Source organism: Prionailurus viverrinus, chromosome X (assembly GCF_022837055.1).
Source record: "Prionailurus viverrinus isolate Anna chromosome X, UM_Priviv_1.0, whole genome shotgun sequence".
NCBI classification, from domain to species: Eukaryota; Metazoa; Chordata; class Mammalia; order Carnivora; family Felidae; genus Prionailurus; species Prionailurus viverrinus.
Genome location: NC_062579.1, coordinates 82,713,965 through 82,740,727, shown reverse-complemented (window position 1 = coordinate 82,740,727; position 26,763 = coordinate 82,713,965). Strand labels below are relative to the sequence as shown.

The window sequence follows — 26,763 nt, the reverse complement described above, 5'->3', positions numbered from 1 at the left end:
TCCATGTTCTTCTTTGCGATGAGAGCTCCTGTTTGACATCGTCTAAACTCCATCTGTGTAGAAACGAGAAGGCTATTGATGTTTCTACTTAACCATGCCTTATTCCTGACGGCTGACATGTTTCTCTTATTTCATTTTAGACCAAAGGACACTTACATTGGCTACTTGCCTTTGGCTCATGTGCTAGAACTGACAGCAGAGATATCCTGCTTTACCTACGGCTGTAGGATTGGCTATTCTTCTCCACTTACACTCTCTGACCAGGTGACAAGCCTTTTGCTCTTTCCGCGCCATCCTATTAAGTTGCGCTGTTTGCCTGAGAACGTATTACTGCGAATGTGAGACACTTCAGTTCACTGGCACTTTCTCCTCGACTTCAAAAATAGCCCCTGTGGGCAAATATGTAGCTGTAAAAAAGAGTTATGGATTTGTTAGTGTTGCTTCATCTACATCTTCTTACATGATTTTGAAGCTTACAGTTACTTTCATTTTGTTTTATGAGATTTTGACTCTGGATAGCTTGGGTAGAGAAGATAAATGCACCGAGTCTTTTGGATACATTACCCATAAACAGGGATAGGTTTTCTGGGAGGAGATGTGGTGGTAGGATCGTGGCCCAGTTTTGCTCTCAGTTTTCTCTAACACTGTGCTGTCCACAACAGCACGCTGAAGTAGAGATAATTCCAATGATATAAGAAAAATCTCATTTCTCATTTGCTCCAGCCACATTTCTTTTTGTTTTCTAATTTTTTTTAAATTTTTAAATTTACATCCAAGTTAGTTAGCATATAGTGCAATAATGATTTCAGGAATAGATTCCAGTGATTCATCCCCTATGTATAACAACCAAGGCTCATCCCAATGAGTATCGTCCTTAATGTCCCTTACCCATTTAGCCCATCTCCCCACCCACAACCCCTCCAGCAACCCTCAGTTTGTTCTCTGTATTTAAGAGTCTCTTATGTTTTATCCCCCTCCCCTCCAGCCACATTTCAAGTTCTCAGCAGCTAAGTGTCACTAGTGGGTACCACTTTGGACAGCACAGGTACCAGACCTTTCCATCATCATGGAAAGTTCTATTGCGTATCCAAAGGCAGCCCTCAGCTTTGCGCCTGGAGTCCAACTGGGTTCTCCCTTCTCCTTTGTTCACAGTAGGAAGCCCAACAATGGCTAGAGCTAACTCACGTATTTTACGTGCATTTGAAATTACACAGCTAATACCTACTGTCCACAGTTGTTTAATTTCTTCTTTGGACCTGTTGCTATAGAAAAATGTCAACCAGAGGTTGAGGCAAAAAAGAGTTTCTGAGTATAGATAGGAATGACTTGGTTTTAGGGAGAGGTTAGGTAGGTTGTGTGATATTAAGGCAGAAAAGTTAAATGGATGTCTTCGGATTTGAGATTCCAGCCATCTTTTTAAAAAAAAAAATTGTTTTTGGATGTATAACTTAAAGGACATGAATCTTAAGTACACTGCTTGATTGCATTCAATGTACACACATAGACCCCTGTAATCATCCATATCTAGATCAAGATAAAAAAGAACATTCCTGGAACTCCATAACGTCCTTGTGTCCTTTCTGAATGATGACCACCTCCCTGCAACTTCCCAGGATAATCCAACCACCTCTTGAAGCGGCTTTATCATAAGAAAAATGTTCTGTGTTCTAAACAACTACCTACTTGGTACTTTAGGGAACACAACCTCTTTGTAAGATGGAGAGCTGCCGTATGAACTACTCAGCTGAAAGTTCACATTTAAAATCTGCTAGAACAGTAATGGAGAAAAGAAGTGATCAAGTAAAGTAATAAACGAGACTTGATGTAGTCAAGTTAAAATTGATCTATGAATAAGACTGGGGCTTGAACTGTAAAAAAAATTTTTTAGAAAACTCTGTAATGTTAAAAGAAAAAAAAATCCACAACGATTATGTTTTTGATGCACTGTAGTGGGCTTTTCTTGTATTTAGAAATGTTTCAAAATGTGAAACACCTTTCAGTAAACTTTGAGTTTGATCCCCCCCACCTTAGGGAAGTTCAGAAGTGAGGGACTAGCAACTCTAGCTTTCACTGCCTTTCTGGAAATAATAGCCTCAGTGTAGGGAAGGGGGGGGCAGTTGGAGTGAATGCCCCACCTATCTTTTTCACGAACTTCCTAATAAAAAGTCTCAATATTTCTAGGAATCAAAAACCCAGGAATCTCCCTCAGATAGGAAATCAGAAACAGGTGGGACATTAGAGGTGCCACATTTGAAGCCAACAGATAAGCGTGATGCTGTCCTGAGATTATTGCGATCATAAGAAGAGAACTGATACCATTACATAGAGTCATAAAGAAAGTGAAGAAGGGCTCCTTGTGGCTAGTGCTACCCTGGAACAGCTCTTTAAAGCGACAACTGGTCAGCACTACATGGAGGGCAGCTTGGACTTGCAGGACATGAGAGCCCATCTTTCTCTCTACAGAGCTGCCCTCCCATGTGTCATATGCACGTGCGGGCGTCAGTTTCCACTTGCAAATGTGCACACACTCGCACATACATGAAACAACAAGCAGTTATTTTATTTCCTTTATCCATCTTAAAGAAAAGCAGGATAAAAGCAATTTGGTTCTATTGGCAGAAAGTTCTCTATGACGAAGCCGGTGGTCCTGGCATATCACACTGTCCCTTAAGAGCTGGTTTACTTCCCGCCTGTGTCAGCGTGACTAATAGACACATCATACATCTAAACTTACAGACTAATGAACTGCATTATAGCTGGTTCTTCCTTTCATCTCCCTTTTTCAGTGGGCTGCTTTATCAGTTTTTCTACCTGTTGCTCTGATATTTGAAATCCCAAATAGTATTTATGTGTGTAAGCAATGAAAGAAAACAAAAGAAAGGAGAAATATATACATACTTAGATATATATGTGCATATCCCCACATGGTCACTGGCAGGGTCTTCAGTATTCTGTCAACCACAGTGTTACCAAATTAGTGTTTTTCCATCATGTTCATCAATGGCAGTGACTTCAAGAGGTGGCTTTGCCATTTGGCTAATCAAAGAAAGTTAAAATATTTTCCATTTTCTTTTAGTGTTCACTGTACCTTAGCTGAGGTTTTCTATTCTCTCTCTTTTTTTAATGGATGATCTGTGCTGTGCTTGATACGTGAGAGACAAGAATGCGCACTTTACCCAAATATCCCACTCTCCTTTATTATGAGTCAGAGCTTCTCCTCTAAGGAAAGCCGAAATGTACTAGAAGAAATCATCTCCAGGCTAAAGCACCAAAGCCACTTCCACTTTAGACGTTTGCAAGTTATGAGAGTTGTAACCAATAACTCAACGGGGCCATAGAAGATCAGATTCCATTGTGTAAATTTCTGTCACTGTCAGTACTTGAATTATCACACTTTTTTGCTGAGGCTGGCTCTCCTGATCCTATTTGCTTTTTCTTTCATGTAGTCCAGCAAAATTAAAAAGGGAAGCAAAGGAGACTGTACTGTGCTGAAGCCGACACTCATGGCGGCCGTTCCGGTGAGTACAGAATATAAATGTCCTTTATTGCTTGCACTTGGACTTTTTAAAAGGTGATGCTCTCAGGGTTTTGCATACATTTTTAAACAACTTCACTCAATTGAGATCGTGGCAAGTGTGTTCATTTAAATCTGAGATCAGCATTGGCAAACTTCTGACATGTATGCCTGTTAGTGTTGCTGATCCTGGAAAATTAGTGATGAACATGACCTAGTTCAGATTACCTAGCGTGAGAAGTGGCCATAATATTTCAAGGGTAGAAGATATTCTAGATCTCATTTTTGTTTAATCACAAATTGTATTTTATTTTTATTTTGGACTTTTTAAAAGTTTATTTTGAGACAGACAGAGTGTGCACACGCGATGCGCACATGAGCGGAGGAAGGGCAGAGGGGGGAGAGAGAGAATCGCAAGCAGGCTCCACACTGACAGCGTGGACCCTGATGCAGGGCTTGAACTCTTGGACTGCGAGATCATGATCTGGGCCTAAGTTGGATGCTTAACTGACTGAGCCATGTAGGCGCCCCTAATCACAAATTTCAAACAAATGAGGAAGCGTAGGTCATCCCAGAGAACTGAAGCAGCATATCCAAAGTTATGGAACTGAGTCTCAAATCCAAGCCTCCTGACCCTAATCGTGACTAGGAAAACTGGCACTTGAGAGATTTTCCAAAGAAAAAAGCTTAGTTCCAGACGTTTAAAATCCTTATGTGAAATACTGCCTTTCATCAAAATAAGATGTTACAGCGTTTTTGGCCTTGTAATGATAAACATTTCACACAGTGTTTCAAATGTGCATAATCAGATATGTTCTAGCACTTTTAGGCTTGGAAACTCCAGCGGGACTGTATACCGTGACTGCTTGTATTGTGATCAGATTTTAAGTCTCATCCCAGTATCTCTCTCAGAATTATTTTTGTACATGGAAAATTGGAGACGAGATAATGAAGTGTTCAGCCACTTTGTTTTTTAAGCTTCTTATTACAAAATTATTAAATAACAAAAGAATTAAAAGAGGGCAGAGTAGCCTTTGCCTTTTTATTTAGAGGTGCTGAAGAATTCCGCAAGTTTGGAAACTGAAAGAAGCTTCTGATTAAAACATAATAAAGTGATGCTAATGATAGGTACTACAGTACTTGCTGTTTTCAGGACCTGTCCCTAAGGGCTTTAGATGGATTATCTCACTTAATCCTCCCTAAGACTCTCCTAGGTGGATCCTATTTTTCTGGTTTTATAAAGAAAAAAAAAAAAGTTTTCCCGAAGTCACAGAGCCCGAACTCTACCAGTCTGATACCAGACTTTTCTTAACTACTATGCCTGTCTGTTTAGGATTGTGATTGTGTTTGGTGTTTTGGGAAATATTTTGGGTTTATTACTCAAAGTACAGGAGTCCCTAGTAAACCCTATCAGAGAACATAGGGAAGGAAAAAGACCAAGGACTGTAGGAAGCAATGTCTGAATTTAGGCCTGAAGGATAAGCAGGAGTTTGTGGATATGCTGTGTATCTTCTAATTGCCCATGGTCCATTCTTCTTTACTTTGTGCCTTGGAAGGCTAACTTCTGTGGATGAATCACCAGGGCTTGCTTGTCTTTTGTTGGGTTCAGCCAATTACTGGCACTCAGGAGAGATCACAGGGCAGGGAGAGAGGAGGGGTTCTGCATATTTACTGCCTTTGCTCCTTCCCTGTTGGGCTGCAATTTGGGGCAGTTGTCAAGCGTCCATGGAACAATCTCTTTCCCATTGGCTGTAACCAGGTCTTGCCCGTGGCTATAGTCTTCACCGGGTTCCAATAATACATCTCTCCTCTTGGTTCTTTAGGCCTGAGGATAGTAAACAGACTCTCATGTTGCTGGTCCATGGGTGTTTCACTGAACTTTGTTGGTTCCCTTAACTCCTCCCCCTCCTGTATAAATAGGCCTTAAAAAAATCTTTTTTACTGAAAATCGATAGATTCTATTATCTGAGTTTGTTTCTTTCCTGGATCAGAATGAAAGATCCATTTAGTATTGTACAGTCACGTATTCACAGGCTGAGAATTTAGAATACATCACTGCTTCTTGTAAGCACTGACTCAGTTGAACATCATGTAACATTAGGTTGAAGTGAAGGGTGACTTATTGTGCTAATAATAAATCCTGCCAATTTGTTACAACTATCATTTGTGTTCCTTACTCATAGAGGCCTTCCAGTGCCCATGACTCTTATCTACTGGAAAGAGCAGTGGAGGTAGTTCTGTCACATCTGTCTCACTCCTGTAGGCTTTTTTCCTCCACCTGACATCCTATTCACTTTCTTAAGTGGGATAGTTACAGGATATTAAAGTCCTGTAGGGAACTTTTGGAATTTCTCAATCACAGATCTAGACAAATATGTCAGTTAACACAATGATTCCATCTGTGGAAATGGACAGGACAACATTGTGCCATCCTTGAATGCTGTTGCAGCCTCCCTCCACCCCCATGAGCTTTATTGGGATATAATTGACACATACCATCGTGTCAATTAAGGTATACAGTGTACAGTGATTTGACATATGTATGTATTGTGAAAAGATTACTATAATAATGTTAACGCACCCATCATCTCACAAAGTTACCATGTGTATGTATATGATGAGAACATTTAAGATCTACTCTTTTAGCAACTTTCGAGTATATAATACAGTCTTGTTAACTCTACTCCCTGTGCTGTGCTGTACATTACATCCCCAGGACTTGCTCATCTTCTGCCTGTAAGTTTGTATCCTTGGACCAACATCTCCCTATTTGCCCCACCCGCTAGCTTCTGGCAGCCACCAGTCTACTCTCGGTTGCTGAGGTTGGCCGGTTTAGAGTCCACATAGAAGTGAGACCATATAGTATTTGTCTTTTTCTTTCTGACTACTTTCCCATAGCATAAGGCAAGAGATGTTTTTGCTGTGCTTATTTGTGAATGGCTCTGTTATGATATCGAAAGAGCCATTCATAAAACTATTCATGGTAGCACAACTGAATTTCCACTAATTGCCACTTTAACTATTTAAAATTAGGTGTTTATAAATAGATGTGCTTTATGCAATAATTCTTATTAATTTGTGCTTACTCGTTTCAAGAAAACATCATTTAGTGATAGTCTGGGCTTTTTTGCTGGTTTGTTTCGGGGTTCTTGTTGTTTTGTGTATTACCTTGGGAGTCACTGTATCTCGAACCTAGTCCTCCTTGAATTTTCCAAGGAGCCATGAGCAAGAATCCTGTTCGTTTTTGTAATCTTAGCTTCTACTGAAAGGGAGTAGAAATGCCTAAATTACAGGGACATAAGAATTTTAAGGAACTCTAGAAAATTCTGTAAGACAACTCTTAAGAAACTCTGTAAATCTCTCTGCCATGCTATAAGAGTCACAAGGTAGTAGTGAGAAAAACATCAGAATTAGATTCAACATAGTTGGGTGTTTTTCGGTGCTATTGGGAAATAAGTGAATATATTTGAAAAAAAGAATTAAAAATGATACTTATGTGGGAGGTGAATGAATTATTTACACTCTAGTAGACATTTTTTAAAATTTTTAGATAAACTTAGTGTATAGAACCAGAAAATCCCTATACGTGTCCCTAGTCTTTTTGAAATCGTGAACAAGTAAAGTCAGTGAAATTAATTATATAATAAAGTAAATATATCCATTATACTAAAAACTTTGACCTAAGAGGTCAGAAACAAGGTATCTTCAACTAAAGACCATCTCCGTGTTGGTGTAATTCTTTTCAGATTATTGAATATTTTGCTTGCCTTTTAGGAAATCATGGACAGAATTTATAAGAATGTTATGAGCAAAGTCCAAGAGATGAATTATATTCAGAAAACACTGTTCAAGATAGGGTATGATTACAAGTTGGAACAGATCAAAAAAGGATACGATGCACCACTTTGCAATATGTAAGTACATTTCATAGACTCTGTAGTGTGAGCCTGGAGATATCGTGTGTTTACATCTGGAAGATGAAGAAGTAAATGGCAAGCTAATTTACTTTGGGCATCACCACCATCATCATAAGGTTGCATTTCCCTTTTATTCACTTCTAACCCTCATTGCTTCCATAGCAAACATAGACAGAGGACTCTGAGCTCTGATCTTGGCAGTTGAACAGATTTTAATAATTGAGTAAATGTTTAAGACTTTATTGCAGAATTTGGTCTTATGAAGAAAAACTAGATTAGACTTTGGAATCAAAATGCGTGAGTTTACAAAGGGTCAGTTCTGACAAAAGGTGATACTCAAGATTTTAATCTGCAGGAAGGTTTCTGATTTATTGTATTCATAAAACAGTGTAATAAATATATGAACATAACAGCTATTTTGGTTAGTGTTTGTTTTTGAGAGAGAGAGAGAGAAAGAGAGAGAGCAGGGGAGGGGCATAGAGAGGGAGACAGGATCCGCAGCAGGCTTCAGGCTCTGAGCTCTCAGCACACAGCCCAGTGAGAGGCTTGAACGCACACACACTGTAAGATCATGACCTGAGCCAAAATTGAGAGTCCGACACTTAACTGACTGAGCCACCCAGGTGCCCCTTATTTTTAATTTTTTTAAATGTTTATTTTATTTTTGAGAGAGAGAGAGAGAGAGAGACATAGCATGAGTGGGGGAGGGTCAGAGAGCGAGAGAGACACAGAATCCAAAGCAGGCTCTAGGCTCCGAGCTGTCAGCACAGAGCCCAATGCGGGGCTCGAACCCACAAACCATGAGATCATGACCTGAGCAGAACTTGGACACTCAGCCAACCAAGCCATCCAGGCACCCTGAGCATAACAGCTATTTTAAATGTTATACTGGAGGGTGGAGATAGGGAAACATTTTTCATTAAAAGGGAGATAAGGTCAATAACTAAATGTTCTAAAGACAATTGTAATTTTTGTTTCCTTTGACATCATCATTTTCTTTCATTTGCTGTATGTGAGAGCAGTTTCCCAACACTGCCTCTTTTTTTTTTTAATTTTTAAGAGTCTTTCTGGAATTTTAAAAATGGAAGTATAGCTGATGTACAGTGTTCCCTTAGTTTCAGGTGGACAACATAGTGATCTGACCACTCTGTACATTATACTGTGCTCGCCACAAGTATAGCTACCATCTGTCATTTTCTGGCATTTTTTTTTTCAAGGTGTTATTAATCGTTGCTTTGTGAACCTCTCATTAATTACCACCATGGTTCTGAAATGTAGGTGTCCAACCAAAGTCAAGAAATAGTTCCCAGAGCTTATACATTAGGATGTGACCAAGCATAATGTATGCATGTATTCAAATTATTGCCCCTTGTGCTTTTCTCAAGGTTACTGTTTAAAAAGGTGAAGGCTTTGCTGGGAGGGAATGTCCGCATGATGCTGTCTGGTGGAGCCCCGCTGTCTCCTCAGACACACCGATTCATGAATGTCTGCTTCTGCTGCCCTGTGGGTCAGGGTTACGGACTGACAGAATCATGTGGTGCCGGCACAGTTACTGAAGGTAAGTACTGGTAACATGGCAAATAATTCTGTTTGTTGTCACTAATGTTTATACCCCTTAAGTAATAACAGATTCAGTGTAATCCTGAACAGGTTTAGTTCTAGAAACTTCCAGTTGAACTATCACGTGTGCCCTTTATGTTTAAGCCTTGTCTGTATTTATGCCATCTTGTCAGTCCTCAAAATTCTGTCACCCTGGTCCTTTAGTCTCTTCTGTCTAAATGCTTGTTTCCTCGGAGAACTGCACTCTTGGAAAAAAGTATCATTTTTATGCTCCCTCTTGAATGTATATTCCTGCCCTGACTTCTTGTTTGTTTTCTGTTCTTTTCAAAACCCGATAGCCGTGTCAACTTTGGCACTATGGAAATTTCAAACCAGATAATTCTTTATTGGTGGGGCTCTCTTGTGCATTATAGGATGTTTATCAGCCAGGTAGGTATCAGGAGTAACTCACTCCTCCCAGCTGTGGCAATGGAACATAAATCAAAACATTACCAAATACCCCCTGAGGGGTGAAATCATCTTGGGTTGGGAAACACTGGGGTAGGTAATACTTTTTGGATCATCCCACTTTCACTTTATATTCATGTGCCCAAAATCAATGCCATCATCCCAGACCTCTGTCCACCTGGCAGATGGTTGGTGACTGTGGTATTACCATCCTTAAAACCATTCACAGCATTAGCTTTGAAGTCTTCTAATTGTTTATTTTTTAAAACTTTAACTTCAATTGGATCTTCCCATTTGTTCATTGGACTGCTCCCTCCCCTGCATGCCACCTTTCGTACCTGGCCTCTTATTGCCTCACACTCCTCTGAGGTAACAGCCTTTTAGCGGCCATTCCTGCCTCTATTGTATCACTTGTGATTGATCCTGTATATTTCTGTTGGGCATCTCCACCTCAAACACTGCTTCAGCCCTGGTGGACCTAGCTTCCAGACATCTTTAATCTGTTGCCGTTGTCCCCATCCATCATTATTTTCCATTATTTTACACACACACACACACACACACACACACACACACACACACACCCTGGCTCTGCTCTCCTCTCTTTCTCTTACGGGCATTCTTGCTCTCACCTCTCTGTATTTTCTGTTCCCTTGTCTTGGAATGCCCTTTTTGCTAACTGGACACAGCCACCTTTTAATGCTCAACTCTTCAATTAAGTCTTTGCCAGTGATTTCATTTCACATTGATCTTTCAAGTCCCTGAGGTACCGTTGTGTGCACTTCCAGTACCATGAAATTGAGTATTTAAATGTGCTCTGAGTTGCTTCATGCGCATTTTGTCCCAGGTAGTTTGTTTGTAAGCTCATTGAGGGCATAGTCTCCTTATCTTTTACGTGTTTCCTCCTTTCAGTGTTTAATATAATGCTAGGTACATTATAGGGTATCTATAAATACTTGATTATTGATAGCAGTACTTACAAATTACAAAAGGAGAATATCGTCATCATCCTGTTTGGTAATAGCAGTTAACATTTATTGAAAACTGAGTTTGTGCCAAGAAGTGTTAAGCACCATCCACGCATCATCTCATTGAATCCCTACAGCATATCTCTATAAGAAGTAGGTTTTCTTACTCTCCCCCTTTAATAGATGGGGAGATGGAGGCCCAGTGGGGTTAAGTAATTTGTCCAAGTTACACAGTCAATCAGTGAGTGGCAGAAAAGGAATTCCAATCCAAATCTGTCCTCCTGGAATCCTAGGTAGATAATGGTAGGGGCAGCTCTCCTCCTTTCACAGAGATTTTTGTACTTATTATCTGAAATAGAGCCCGTGAGAAGCGAAAGTGATGTAACAACATTGGTACTGATTGCACTGTTGAAATAGAGTTGAAATACTGAAGCATGGTCACACGTTGTGCTGCACTCACAGTGGCCTCTCTTTTATCATCTGTGAGACTCTGGTTCTAACTCCAATATCCCTGGTCTCCCATGGGCACAAGTCTGAAATGTGGTATGCTAATATATTTGTTGCATTTTCCTCCTAGTTACTGACTATACTACGGGCAGAGTTGGAGCCCCTCTTATTTGCTGTGAAATTAAGCTAAAAGACTGGCAGGAAGGTAAGAGTTTTATGACCAGCTCTACTGGTTCTAGATACGCTGAAAACCACCATGAGCCCCAAGACACCCAGTCTTTAAAGTGTTAGGTCGTCTGTGATAGCAAGGGACTCTTTGCTGTTGCTGGTTCCCGGTGCTTTCTGTTCCTCAGTAAAGAGGGTCCCAAGAGGAAAAGAAAAACCTCTGGAATTTAGGCATGATGATTCTGAACTTGAGAATACTTGATGGTAAAGAGGAAGAACATTCTTAGTGGGGCATTCCCTAGGTCTGGAGAAGGATGTATATCCGATCTTTGGAAGCTTGACTTTGCTAGTGAGGACATTTGGGCCAGGAAATGAAACCCCAGATTTTTAGGGGATTGAAGGACTGACTGATGACACATGCATGCTCCAACCTCTTAGCTCTTGACCCCCGCAAACATTTTCACAGATGAGACTCAGTTCTCAGGCCATTTGTATGATTTTATCTTTATATTTAATTGTAAAGGGAGGGCTGCACTTTATAGACATTGGTGATAATCCTTTCTATAAAGCAGCTGGAGGCAGAAGTAAACCAGTCTTCCTGGTAAAACTGAAAACTACTAAATGTGTTGCATTAACTGCAAAATAATGAACAGCCTGGCCTTGCCAGATAAAGGAAAAGTAATTAAAAAGCTTAAGAATTTAGGGGTGCCTGGGTGGCTCAGTTGGTTAAGTGTCCAACTCTTGATCTCAGGTCAGGTCATGATCTCACGGTTCATGAGTTTGAGCCCCACGTGGGGCTCTGTGCTGACAGTGTGGAGCCTGCTTGGAATTCTCTCTCTCTCTGTCTCTGCCCCTCCCCCACTTGTGCTCTTTCTCTCTCTCTCTGTCTCTCAAAATAAATAAATAAACTTAAAAAAATTTTTTTTAAAAACTTAAGATCTTAAAAGGGAATATTCATTGTTGAATGGAGCCATAGGTGAAAATTTAAAGGACCAGTTAGTTACCTTCTAGGACAATTCTCTTAGGTTGTTCAAACCCAAGACCATGAATCGGCTGTATCTGACATAAACTTGGAGTTCCTAAGTGTTTCTCCTCCTATGACTTTCTGCCTATGTGCATTATTGTCAGTGCTCAAAGAGCAAATGACTATTTCTTTTTATTTTATTTTATTTTATTTTATTTTATTTTATTTTATTTTTCTTTTTTTTTAATTTTTTTTTAACATTTATTTATTTTTGAGACAGAGAGAGACAGAGCATGAACAGGGGAGGGGCAGAGAGAGAGGGAGACACAGAATCTGAAACAGGCTCCAGGCTCTGAGCGGTCAGCACAGAGCCTGACGCGGGGCTCAAACTCATGGACTGTGAGATCATGACCTGAGCCGAAGTCGGACGCTTAACCGACTGAGCTACCCGGGCGCCCCTTTATTTTATTTTATTTTTAAATGTTTATTTTACTTTTGAGAGAGAGAGAGAATGTGAGCGTGGGAGAGGCAGAGAGTGGGGGACAGGATCCAAAGTGAGCTCTGTGCTGAGAGCAGACAGCCTGATGTGGGGCTAGAACCCACAAACTATGAGATCGTAACCTGAGCTGAAGTCAGACACTTAACTGACTAGCCACCCAGGTGCCCTACAACTACTTCTTTTTAAAAACCACATTTAAAATCCAGTTGCATTCCCAAGATCTTTACATCCTGGGACTAAGTCCTCCTTCTGTCTCCCATGGCCATGCTGTTCCGATTTTAGGATGAAAATCTGAAGACATCATAGACAATATGTGTCTGGGTGTGTTGAGCTTTAGCAGCACAACTGTTTCATTAGATGGGTTATTTATTAGGCAGTGAAATTAGAGAAAGCAGGTATATCGTACAACTTGGTAAGGCGAATTTTGCCCCTAATTTTTATTTTCTGAGTTTCTGTTATTGTACTTCAGCATCCATCAGTTTTGGGGAGTGGGGCCATTTTTGCATATGTCTCTGGAGTTTTCCTTGCCATGAGGGAAACTTTGTTTTATATAATAGGAATGATCTTAATATTTTATATGCAATGGATTTCATATTTAAATATTGAATAGTTTAAAATTTTTAAGAGCAGCTAACAGCTGAAAGGACTCTGCTTGAATCCTTGTAAAACTTAAAACCTAGGGGCGCCTGGGTGGCTCAGCCAGTTAAGCGTCCGACTTCTGCTCAGGTCATGATCTTGCAGTTCGTGAGTTCGAGCCCTGCGTTGGGTGCTGTGCTGACAGCTCAGAGCCTGGAGCCTGCTTCAGATTCTGTGTCTCCCTCTCTCTCTGCCTCTCCTCCTCTAGCACTCTCTCTCAAAAATAAATAAACATTACAAAATTAAACATAAAACCTAATCAACATCTCAGTTTATGAATTCAGATTTTTGTATTTTTCCCTTAAATTAAGCTTTATTCAATAATAAATAGGTAATGAGTAGTGGTAAAATATTTTAGAGCTCTTGTCAGTCATTTCAGTGTTTTAAAGTTGTGACTGGGTGGGGTGCCTGGGTAGCTCAGTCAGTTAAGCATCTGACTTTGGCTCAGGTCATGATCTTGCAGTTCGTGGGTTCAAGCCCTGCACTGGGCTCTCTGCTGACAGCTTGGAGCCTGGGGCCTGCTTCAGATTCTGTGACTCCCTCTCTCTGTGCCCCTCCCCTGCTCATGCTCGGTCTCTCACTCAAAAATAAATTAAAAATTTTTTTAAAAAGTCTAAAGTCGTGACTGGCCATAGGCCAAAGTTAAGAAAATATAGTTTCCTGCCTGTTTCCCATAGCTTCTCTTTCCCTCTCACTTCATGGTGTTGCCTTTGGTAGACACTCCCTACCTGCTCTCTTGTATTAAAACCTCCTTAATGTTTTATTATTTTTTTTTATTTTTCAGAGAAAGAGAACACAAGAGAGGGAAGGGCAGAGAGGGAGACGGGATCCAAAACGGATTCAGTGCTGACAGCAGAGATCCCAATGCAGGGCTCAAACTCACAAACTGTGAGATCATGACCTAAGCCAAAATCAGATGCTTAACCAACTGAGCCACCCAGGCGCCCCTGTATTAAAACCTCCTTAGAAAAAAATCTGAAATGCATTGATACCAGCATATTACTAATTTACTTAAAACAGCTTCAATCGTTACCCTTCTTGGGGGTAATTTTTTCTTAAAGCTCTATGAACCCCAAGCTTCAGTGGCGTTCTAAGTGTGAAATTTTGTCATTGGGAAGGTTTGGGATGGGTGGTGGTTGGTTATTATCATTGCGCCTTCCTCAGTACCCCCCAAATTACAGTTACCCATTATCCTCAGGTCAATGTGAATACATGGAAACTAATGTTCTCCCAAGGAGTAACAAAATTTGATCTGCAGAAAAATATTAACACAGGAGTGTTAAGAATGAATGCAAGTACATTTTGTTTTAGAACAATAACTAATTTAATGGCTTCCAGGCGGCTACACAATTCATGACAAGCCAAACCCCAGAGGGGAAATTGTAATTGGTGGACAGAATATCTCCATGGGGTATTTTAAAAATGAAGAGAAAACGGCAGAGGATTACTCTGTGGATGAAAATGGCCAAAGGTGGTTTTGCACTGGAGATATTGGAGAATTTCACCCTGATGGATGTTTACAGATTATAGGTCAGTATATTCTCACCATTTTCCTTCCTATCCAAGAGGCAGTGTGGACACATTATTTTCCCTAGTGGCTATCTATACATATGGCTCCAGCTATCCTGGAACCTTAGAAAATCATAAATCCTCAACAGTGATCTATTCTTGAGAATGTCAGTTGGTTTGGCACTGCCCTCACTAAGCCTAGTGAAATAGACTTTTAGCTCCAAAATAGCCCTTCTGTTATTCCCTTTAATCAGGCAAAAGCTAAAATAAAAATTTGACTAGCCAGCTGGGAAGGACCACTCTGTAGAGTCCCATTCAGGTCCTTTTTAAGCCATAAAATTTCCTCAGTCATATCTCTAGCGGTCCATTTAAATCTCTCTGGACCTGTACCTGACCTGAATGTAGTTAAAGATTTCTTGGGAAAATTGGTTCTTCATCCTGAAGTTTGATCTACTGGGGAAATCCCTGGTAAACATGATTTAATCTAGAACCAATCCCCTCTACTTTTTTTTTTTTTTCTTGATCCTTAATTGCACTGGAATCAAAGGTGGGTTTCTGTCAGCATGTAGAGTGGGTTCCCAGGCTATGGGTAGGCAAGTCAGAATTCATATGGAGTTGTAAGGCCACTGATGATTATTCAAGCTGTGCCATCCTGTGCCAGCACATTCTTTCTTAGAGCACTGTCATTTTAATAAGGTAATGTCAAATAAGGAAAATGGGGAATTAACATTTATTAAACATGTTCTGTATGCCAGACATTGTCCTATATGCTTATATGAGGTAGGTGTCAGTATCTCTGATAAAATTGAGGGTTGGTGGGGTCAATTGACCTGCCCAGGATCATGTAGCTTGTAATGGGCAGAGCTGTCATTCAAATCTAATGCTGTAAGACCCTGTCCCTTCCATTAACTTTATCATAGTATTTAAGATTATAATAAAATACTGAGCATTTTAGCTAGTACTTCTTCAGCTAGGTGTTTTCCTTGTAATGGATGTGCATGAACAAGCATTATTCTATAACAGAATTATAGAAGAAGTATCTGTGTAAATAAAGATTAAGGCAATGAGATTGAGGGAAAATCAGAATTGTGCAGATCTTAATAAAATGGACCGGATAACTTACCATTCGTTCTTCATGACTTCTAGATCGGAAGAAAGATCTGGTGAAGTTACAAGCAGGAGAATATGTATCCCTTGGGAAAGTTGAAGCTGCATTGAAGAACTGTCCACTAATAGACAACATCTGTGCTTTTGCCAAAAGGTAATTTTAAAGGCTGCATTTGTGTCTCCTATACTTCCAGAAAAAGGATGATTGGGAAAAAAAATTGTGATTACATATAATCATAAGGGAAACATCAAATTTTCATCAGCAATGGGGAATGTTACGCATTTCTGAAAGTTCAACAGCTTGAAGATCGTTTGAGATGATTGAGACGTTTTAACTAATTATTGGACACCTTCTGTGTCTTGCTAAGTACTTAGCTATGCCACAGCACTTACTTCATTCAACATCCTTAACAGCTGAGACATAGCATAAGTAAATTTCCTAAGAAGTTAACACCCCTAGTCAAAGTTTTCTAAATCAAAAACCTAAGAGGTTAGATCCTTTTCTTTATACGTTAATATGGTTTATTTTTATGGGCTTTATTACACCCTTTAAGAAACGTAACTGTAAAAAACACAAAATATAATGGTTATCATCTTAACCATTTCTAAGTGTATAGGTGACTAGTGTTAAGTATATTCACATTGTTGTGCAGCCAATCTCTAGAGCTTTCTATCTTGCAGAACTGAAACTCTCTGTCCATTAAACAACTCCCCATTTTTCCTGGCTGTGGTCCCTGGCTCCCCACCATTCTCCTTTCTGTTTCTGTGAATTTGACTACTCTGGATACCTCATATAAATAGAATTGTACAGTATTTGTCTTTTTGTGACTGGCTTATTTCACTTAGCATAATGTCCTCAGGGTTGTATATTGTAGCATGTGTCAGAATCTCCTTCCTTTTTAAGGCTGAATAATGTTCCATTATGCAGATAGACCATATTTTGTGTATCCATTCATCCACTGATGGACAACTTCAGTTGCTTCCACCCCTTGACTATTGTGAATAATATTGCTATGAACATGGTGCACAAATATCTCTTCAAGATCCTACTTCCCATTCTTTTGGGTATCTACCCAGATGTGGGATCGCTGGATCATGGGGTAGCTCTATTTTTATGTTTTGAGGTCCCGCCGTACTGTCTTCCAGAGCAGCAGCACCATCTTTACCTTCTCACCAGCAATGCACAAGTGTTCTGATTTCCCCACCTCCTCACCAACACTTGTTTCTAGTTTTTTGACAGTCATCATAACAGGTACGAGGGGATCTCTCCCTGCTATTGATTAGTGACATGGAGCATCTTTTCATACGCTTGATGGCCATTTATTTGTATGTCACCTCTGGAGAAATGTCAAGTCCTTTGCTCATTAAACATTTTTTCTCTCACTTTCAGTTATACAATACAGTGTTCTCCACTGTAGTCACCATGTTTTTACGTTAGATCCTCAGGCCCTGTTTACCTTATAGCTGAGAGTTCGTACCCTTTTATCAACCTGTCCCTCTTTCCCCTAACCCCTGGAAACCACTTTTCTACTTGGTTTTCAGGAGTTTGACTTCTTTTCCTGTTTTTAAGATTCCACATATAAGTGATACCATGCAGTATTTGTCTTTCTCTTTCTGGTTTATCTCGCTTAGTATAATGCCCTCTGAGTTCATCCATGTCGTCACAAATGGCAGAAGTTTCTTCTTTCCCATGACTGAATGATATTTCCTCGTATATATATCCCACATCTGATGAGCACAGGTTGTTTCCATACCTTGCCTATTGTGACTAATGCTGCAGTGAACATGGGAATGCACGTCTCTCTTCAATATCTTGTTTTCATTTCCTTTGGATTTTTATTTCTTTGTCCAGGCAATTAGATTGCTGGATCGTATAGTAATTCTATTTTTAATTTTCTGAGGAATGTCCATACTGTTTTCCACAGTGGCTGCACCAATTTACCTTCCCACCAGCAGTGCACACGGGGTCCCTATTCTCCACATCTTCACCGACACTTGTCATCTCTTGTCTTTTTGATGATAGCCAACCTCACGGTTGTGAGGTGATAACTCATTGTGGTTTTGATTTGCGTTTATTTCCCTGATGATGAGTGATGTTGAGTGTCTTTTTGTATGCCTGTTGGCCACTTTTATGTCTTTGGAAAAATGTCTATTTGGTTTCTCTGACCATTTTTTGATTTTTTTTTTTTTTTTTTTTTTTTGCTCGCGAGTTGTAGGACTTCTTCACATATTTTGGATATTAACCCTTTATCAGATATATGTTTTCAAATATTTTCTCCCATTCTGTAGGTTGCCTTTTCATTTTGTTGATGGTTTCCTTTGCTGTGCAGAGCTTTTTAGTTTGATATAGTCCCGCTTGTTCATGTTTGCTTTTGTTGCCTTTGTTTTTGGTGTCAAAACCAACAATACACATTGTTGAGACTGATGTCAAGGGAGCTTACCCCTGTGTGTTCCTTTAGGAGTTTTATAGTTTCAAGTCTTTGCCCACTTTTTAATTGGGTTATTTTGGGGGGTTTGTTGTTGTTATTGAGTTATAGGAGTTCTTTCTATATTCTAGATATTAACCTCTTCTCAGATATATGACTCACCAGTATTTTCTCCAATTCCATAAATTGACTTTTCACACTGTTGACTGTGTCCTTTGGTAACATAGAAATTTTAGATTTTTGTTGTAGTCCCATTTATCAATTTTTTTTGCCTATGCATTTGGTGTCATATCTAAAAAAGCATTGTCAAATCCAGTGTTATGAATCTTCTTCCCTGTGCTTTCTTCTAGATGTTTTATAATTTTAGCTCTTATGTGTTTAGGTCCTTGATCCATTTTGAGTATATTTTCATGTGTGGTATGGGCTAAGGGCCCAACTTTATTCCTTTGCATATAGATATCCAATTCTCTCAACATCGTTTGTTGAAGAGACTGTCATTTCCCCACTGAGTGGTGATGGCACCCTTCTTGAAGATCATTTAACATATATGCAAGGATTTATTCCTGGGCTCTCTGTTCTGTTCCATTGGGTAAATGTCTGTCTTTATGCCAGGACTATGGGTTTTATTACTTCTTAATGAAGCTGTAACACATAAGAGAAATATGTATTTGGAATTATGTATACTGTTCCATTCAATAACTTACAATTTTTCTCAATGTTTTAATTTCTATTTTGTGTTATTTTCTAATTTTTTAGTGATCAGTCGTATGTGATTAGTTTTGTGGTTCCTAATCAGAAAAGGTTGACACTTTTGGCACAACAGAAAGGAGTGGAAGGAACTTGGGTCGATATCTGCAATAACCCTGCCATGGAAGCTGAAATACTGAAAGAAATTAGAGAAGCTGCCAATGCCAGTAAGTAAGAAATCACTTGTCTGTTGAAGTCCCTGGATGTCATTTAATGATGTCTTGTGCATTAGTCTTCTTGAGACATCTATTTCTTTGTTTTAATGATTAAAAACAGGGCTTTAAAAACCTGCCTCTTGAAAAAAAATTATATATACACATACATTATATATACATTATGTATTATACTATAATAAATATATAGAAACATATATAAATGTATTTGTATGTTGGAAAGATCCTTAAATGTCGTAGAGTAGAATAACCTATCTAGTTCCTTATCGCATGTTACAACCATCCCTGCTGACTGGTCACCCAGCCTGTGCTCGGAATGGTCCATCTTTGTTCTGATAGTTCATGATGAGGTGCCCTGGTGTGGATCTCTTACCATTTATTGTTGTGGATGCTAACTTGGTGTGGGCCCCTTTAATCTAGAGATCTCTGCCCTTCAGTTCTGGGAAATACCCATTTATCTTTTTTGTCTGTTTGCTCCTTATTTTTATAGTTTTTCCCCATCCAGATTCTTTGTGTCTTTATCTGGGACTACGTTTCTGTGACTGTTGGACCACCTGCTTTCTTCCTCTGGTTTTATTATTTTTGTTTTCCATCTCATCCTTTTTGTTTTACATTCTGGCGTAGTCCCTCTACTTTTTTTAAAAAAACATTTTTAATGTTTGTTTATTTTTGAGAGCCAGAGTATAAGTAGGGGAGGGGCAGAGAGAGAGGGAGACACAGAATCTAAAGCCGGCTCCAGGCTCTGAATTGTCAGCACAGAGCCTGATGTGGGGCTTGAACTCACGAACCATGAATTTTATTCCCTCCTTTACTCGGCTTTACTCCCTCCTTCTGTTGTACTGAGCTGAAGTCAGATGCTTAAATGACTGAGCCACCCAGGCGCCCCCAGAGCCTCTCTACTTTATCACTTCTTCTAGCTATTGGAGTTTCCATTTCCAGTATCAGAATTTTAATGTTCAAGAGCTCGTTCCCATTTCCTCCATGTTCTTTTCGTAGCACCCTGTTGCTCTTTCATGAATGCAGTCAGTGTGTTTGTCTCTTATTCCTTCGAGGATGTTCAAGGGACTCCTTTTATGAAGGATTCTTCTCCTGTTATTGCCTATCTCCTCCAAGTTCCACTTCCTGCTTGTTTTGGTCACAGCCTCTCCTATATCTGCAGATCCTTGTCTGTCCATTCATATTTGAGAACGAGGCACTAAAATACTGTTTGGAAAGCTCACTGGGCTTTACCAACAGGCTATTCAGATGTTGGTGTCTTGAGTCATTCCATTTCTACAAAGCAGACTTCTTCAGTCCCTTGCCTGGAGGATATTAGCCTCACTGCCTATTCTGGTAGCCAAAAAGAGGAAATTGGAATGGGGCTGGGGGAAGGGTGGGTGGTTCTTACCCCCACAGCATCCTTTTCGTTTCAGCTTTACTCCCTCCTTCTGTTGTACCTAGTGTCCTGGAGTCCAGAGTTTCTCTCGTTCGCTTTTCCGAAAAGAAAACCTGTCTCCAGCCCAGCTGGGGAAGAGCAGGATCAGGGAGAAGAACTGTCCTCTGTGCAAGCTGAGGGCCAACCCTCTTTCTTCAGCGTATCCCTCATCTCTGTCTTCAGAGGCATGGGCTCAGGGGGTCCATTTGCCTCTCGTCAGTGTCCTCTGTTGGCCATTAGCTTTTAGCTCTCTCGGCTCCCCGTCAGTTACTGCTAGTTTGCTTGCTTTAGGTCTTCCAAAATTTTGTTGAACTCTCATCCAGTGTCCTCTTTCTCTCCTTTCAGGTGTTTCCTTGTGGTTAATAACTTTTTCACTTTAAAAATTATTTTAAACTGTTTACATGATTTTCCAAGGGGAACGTAGAGAAACTGTGAACTCCTCATGCTTAGTTGGAGGCTGTTAACCTAATTTTTTTTTGAGAGAGAGAGAGAGAGAGGACCCAAGTGAGCAAGGGGCAGAGAGAGAGAGAGAGAGAATTGGGACTCACCCGAAGCAGGGTTCGAGGTCACCCAAAGCGGGGCTCAAACTCACGAACTGTGAGATCATAACCTGAGCTGAAACCAAGAGTCAGATGCTTAACTGACCGAGCCACCCAGGTGCCCCAATAAATTTTCTTTTTTTTTAAATTAACCCAGTTTTTAACCTTATTGCTTCCCCTCCTAAAAAGTGAAAATATCATTTTCTGATTAGGTTATGTATATTCATTGTAAAATGCTGGACAGTACAGAAAATTATAAAAGAGGAAGTAAAAATCATGTGATTATAGTAGTTATTTTGGGTGGTGACCTTACATTCTGGTAAACATACCCAACCCATCAGCATCATTGACCTGTTTCTAAGTCAGTAGATACAGAATTGCATTTCATTTTTAACAGCTAAATAGTATTCCAGTATCAGGGTATCCACTTAAGTCTTTGTTGGACTTTTTAAGTGAGTCCTCTGTCCTGCACTGTAAACAAATATAACACATATCTTACATACTCAAATTATTTTTTTAATTATTTTTTTACTATGAATCCCTAGAAATGGAATTTCAGAGTCAAAGAAAATGTCTATTTTTAAAAGGCTTTTTCCTCTCCATTGTCACATAACTCCCTCTTCTCCCAGAAAAACTGTAGACTAGTTTATACCTTTATCAGAGGTACACAAGCACTCCTATTTCCCTAACTAGGCTACATATAATTTATTTTTTTTAATTAACTACTTAGGTTCCATTTTGGCTTAAAAATATGGTTTGTAATAGTAGCTACTGGGTGGAAGTTGAAAAACTATTTTTCCCCAAGAAGAACATGCTTGTAGTTAACTGTGGACACTATACAGTTTTACATAACAGATGCCAGTTAACATAATCAGATTGAAAGGTAAGTTGCTTTATGACCATAAAGACAGGGGCTTAATGTTTTGTTTTTTTTTTCTCAAAGATGGCTTTGTCAGTTATAGTATTATTGACATATCACACTTTTTATGTTGTTATCACCAGGCTACCAGAATTTTTTTTCATGTAGTATTTCAAAAAGTATTTCAGCAAATAGGCTGTTATTCTTAGTCACCCGCTGAATGTACTAATGGGTAAAATGCGACTTGAATAATTTGTCATTGTGTATTTCACTGTGTGAAAGCAATAATGGGGAAAGTCAACCTGGATCACAATCAGGTGACAAATGGAATAAGGTTCTAGGATCTGCAGGACCCCCATAACTTGCCTAGATTGAGGCATGAAATTGAACAATCAGTGATTTGGAAAATATACAGTAATCATGAGCTTAAATGTATAAGTCCTAGTTTTTCTGTGCCACGAAATATTTATCTTGCCAACCTTTTGCTTCCAGTTATAATTTCAGAGACTTAAGGCAAAAAAGTATAAAATAGTCTTGACTGTGTTCAGCTAAAACTTCCTGAAAGCACACAACTTTTATAGTGGGCCTCTTCATGTTTTAAATAGAAGTGTGAGGTCTGCAACCAAACCCAAGTTTGTGTGCCTTGTCACGCAGCCAAACCAATCACTGAGACATCGAGTATGCAGCAAGGAAAGGGTTTGTTCAAGAGGCAGCCAAAATGGAAGACAGAAGGGCAAGCCTCAAATCCACCTTCCTGAAGGGGGACAGGACAAGGTTTTTTGGTGGTTGTTGTTGTTGTTGTTGTTGTTGTTGTTGCTTTCGTTTTTGTTTAAATTATCATAGTGCCAGGGAATACATACATGTTGATCAAAAGGGTGGGGAAACTTATGACTTTTAAGGAGGAAAGATGGAGCTTGCACATTTGGCAAACATACATGTAATATACATCCCATGTTCACTTTGGGGTATAGACTTACCATTAAAAGACAAAATTTGGCCCCTGCCTTCGGGAGGTCCTCTTAAGACAAGGTGAGGGGCTAGGTGCATGTTCTGTGAGCCAGTATAAACTGGATTGGGTGTCGAGCTCATTATCTCGGGGAAGGAATGCTTGTTCACAGGCTGGAGCCATATCTGTGACCTTCAGCTTATGCCTCTGCAGAGACATCTAGCGGGTTTGCTAGTGGGGTCTGGAAAGAAACCATAGCTGATTAGGGAGAAACACATCTCTGAAAAACAAGCTTCAAATTTCCTTTTAGTTTCAACCTCATTAACCTTATGGGCATGGTTTCGCTTTCTCTTGTGTCTTGAAGGAGTTGGGACAGTGGCCACTCTGGCTGCTTCCTGCAGCAAAAGGGCACAGCTTCTGGATTTGAGGAATGAAGCAACTTTGTACCCCTTTGGAAATATTCCCTGGTACTTGACTTAACATGTACATTTGGCATGACCAAAATATCAGTTCCTTTTTTGATTGTTTTGAAACAACATTGGAAAGCATATTTGATTATTACATTATCTAATTAATGTAAAGTATAGATAACCCAAATCGTAGTATTCCCTGTGACACTGACCTAATCCTTTGAGAAATCTGGGAAAAGAGTCCACTAACCAAATCAATTTCTCTAGACCCCTCTGGGGAAATGTACTGTAGCCAAGTGGCTTACTCTCTGCTTTTATCTGAATGAGTTTGTTCTTAATCTGAAGCATTATATAAACACTGCAAGTTGTGTTAGCACTGGCACATATCCTACCCTGTTTTGCAAGCATAGTCCAAAGCAGCGTGCTTATCAAACACTACCTTGGCTAACACGTTTATTTTCTTTTTTGTTGGGCAACAACAACAACAACAGCAGTTTTGTTGGTGAGCATGCCTAAGGTGATAGAAAAGATTCTTGATCATGAGCTCTGATTCCCCTCCAGGGTAAAAATGTTTTCCCAGACAGATGTCAAAATCTGTCCTCTTGGTAATCAGGCAGGTAACTCCCATCCGGTGTTCATTCCCTTTTTGTTTGATAAAAAGGTTTAAGAGGGTTGGTACAATAACTGGTTTCATTGAGATTGCGAATAGAGAAAGCGAAACCTAATTTTTAAATAAGTAGATTTCTCTTATTTTCCAACTGCCAAGGCATGGCTAACCCAGGGCTGGTTAGAAGTAATGGGAAGATACCCCCTTTGACCAAGATTTTTCTTAGAAAAACATCACACAGATCAACATGGTTCACTAGTAGCCAGGGTTCAACTGTTTTGTTCTGGACCTTAGGTAAGAAGTTTGCTCCATATCGCATGAACCAGTCTTTCTTGAGAAAAGGTCAGCTCAGTTAGAACACTTGTCCCATTTCAGGAGGCAGTCATGCCAGCAGGATCTCAAACTTAGGGCTATATTGTGCAAGCAAGCAAGTAATTAATTTTAAGTGGAATTTCTATGGAAACAAAAGAAAACCCCTTGTTGGTGGTTGTAGCAAATTACAAACCCAGTGCTGCCAATGAGAAGGTTTCTAGATGTCAGTCTTGAAGCATCATTTTTTTTAAGTTTTTATTTATTTCGAGAGAGAGAGTGTGTGTATGTGGGTGGTGGTGGTGAGGAGCAGAAAGATAGAGGGAGAGGGAAAGAGAATCCCAAGGAGGCTCCACGCTGTCACCACAGGGCCCTATGTAGGGTTCGAACTCATGAAATGTGAGATCATGGCCTGAGCAAAAATCAAGAGTTGGATGCTTAACAACTGAGCCACCCAGGCGTCCCCAGGCTTGAAGCATCTTTAGATGGAGTGAGGGCAGGCAGTGGCAGTCTGACAGATTTTCCTGGTTTGTAGTTCAGATGTCTTTGGCGACCTTTTTGGGTGGCCTTGATACAGCAATAGGCAAGAAGATTTTCCAAACATGAGCTATTGTGGCAATTTCTCTGAAGTTTACTTTGGGCAGTCTAGCTTCAGTTCAGAGCGCTTGAGGAAAAGGGCAGTTTTAGTTATTTGGTTTTTTTTTTTTTTAAGAGAGAGAGAGAGAGAGCGAAAACTTGGGCGAGGGGCAGAGAGAGAGAGAGAGAGAGAGAGAGAGAGAGAAAGAGAACCTCAAGCACACTCCATGCTCTGTGCAGAGCCTGACACAGGGCTCAATCCCACGACCCTGGGATCATGACCTGAGCAGAAATCAAGAGTTGGATGCTCCACTGAGTCACCCAGGTGCCCCCAGTTTTAGTTTTAAATGATTTCAAGTCAAGGGAGTGGGAGAAAATTGGAAACCTTAGTTTGAACAGTCATGGCTAGATATCCGAGGAAACCAGAAGAATTGACTATCCAGCCCAGTTTTATGGGGAAACAACAAACACTCAAAAAAACAGGTAATTAGAACTAGCATGTAACATCCACAAAGCTGTATTACTGAAACATAATTTTTCTGTCTAAATCACCCTCATTTCCATCAAAGATCTGCCACATTTAGACAAATTTATTTGTAAAATAAATCCAGTTTTAACTTGGCCTAATTATTTACATAAGTGCAGCAAGAATAGTGATTGGCCATATATGTTCTTTTGAATCTGTTTTGCTGGAACTTTTCATAAGGAAGTTTCAAATTGAACTTTTAATTTTATTTTTATTTTAGAGAGAGAGCACATGTACCCACATTCGAGTGGGGGAGGGGCAGAGGGAGAGAGAAAAGGAATCCCAAGCAGGTTCAGCGAGGATCCCAATGAGGGGCTTGATCCCACGATCAAGGTCATGATCTGAGCTGAAATCAAGGGATGCTCAACTGACCGGGCCACCTAGGTGCCCCAGAGTTGAACTTTGAAGAGCCTCTTGAAGCTAAGAAGCCAAGCCAAATAATTGCCCTCAGACTTGCCTGCAACACCTATAGATTTGGGTGAATTCCTCCCTTCTTGAGGTTTCCCCCTGGCCCCACCAAGATATCCTGAGGTTCCTGCACCTGCCAGGAAGTGACTTCTTTACTCACCTGGAATGGCTGCAGGGAACTCTGTGAGCAAGGTATCAGGGTGATATTTCCCAGGGGTGCTATTGGATCCATAAATTCAACCTTAGCTCTTTAATTGTTTTATTTTTTATGTTTATTTATTTTTGAGAAAGAAAGAGAAAGAGAGAGAAAGTAAGTGCAGGAGGGGCAGAGAGAAAGGGAGACACCAAATTGGAAAGAGGCTCCAGGCTCTGAGCTGTCACCACAGAGCCCAACGTGGGGCTTGAACTCACAAACCAGGAGATCATGACCTGAGCTGAAGTCAGATGCTTAACTGACTGAGCCACTCAGGTGCCCCTGAACCTTAGTTCTTTAAGCTGTCTGGTCCTGTTCGGGTCCGTGCATGTTGCCCTCAAATATGACTTTCCAGTCAAAGCCTTGGTAATATAACCAGTGTTTCCAGTAGTGTCTTATTACAAGGAGAACAGATTCTTATTGAACTTCAGCAAACAATTGTAACTGCCATGAAAATAAGAATAATCACTGGGAGTTTTGAATTTTGGGGGGACCAAGTGGGGAGGAAAAGATAAATGTTTCGATTATGCTTACAAAGGTATAATTCATCAAATTGCTATAGACCAGTTAGCTTAAGAGAAAAAAAAAAGCTTTTTTTTTTTTTAATTTGGAAGAGCCAACATTAGAGAGCCAGTATGTTTCAAACAAGAGTCATAAAAAATATAATCCTCTTTGTCAGTTCTTTCAGGCCCATGTTGTTTTTGTTCTGTTTGAATCCAGTTTTTCTGGATTCTTAACCAGTGTTAGTTTTATGATCTTAAGGTTATCAGAAACCTGTAATTGTTGAAAGTCTTTTTTATGAATCTCTCTCATGATGAAACACATTTGCAGGATGCTTTTGTAAAAGCATCTGAGCAAAAGTATAACTGTCTGTAAATGATAAAAGACGTAAAAATT

At 39.9% G+C, this 26,763-nt stretch overlaps 1 protein-coding gene across 4 annotated transcripts in view; it reads left to right on the top strand.

Annotated features, from left to right (window-relative positions):
* The window catches only part of ACSL4 (acyl-CoA synthetase long chain family member 4), an 88,291-nt gene that overhangs the window by 50,903 nt on the left and 10,625 nt on the right, over positions 1-26,763 (top strand). For all 4 annotated transcript variants that reach the window (XM_047843757.1, XM_047843760.1, XM_047843761.1 and 1 more), the window contains 8 exons: positions 141-264; positions 3,447-3,518; positions 7,289-7,428; positions 8,817-8,989; positions 10,984-11,058; positions 14,456-14,647; positions 15,773-15,887; positions 18,916-19,073. In XM_047843757.1, the coding sequence (XP_047699713.1) occupies positions 141-264; positions 3,447-3,518; positions 7,289-7,428; positions 8,817-8,989; positions 10,984-11,058; positions 14,456-14,647; positions 15,773-15,887; positions 18,916-19,073 (1,049 nt within the window). The remainder of the gene's footprint in view (positions 1-140; positions 265-3,446; positions 3,519-7,288; positions 7,429-8,816; positions 8,990-10,983; positions 11,059-14,455; positions 14,648-15,772; positions 15,888-18,915; positions 19,074-26,763) is intronic.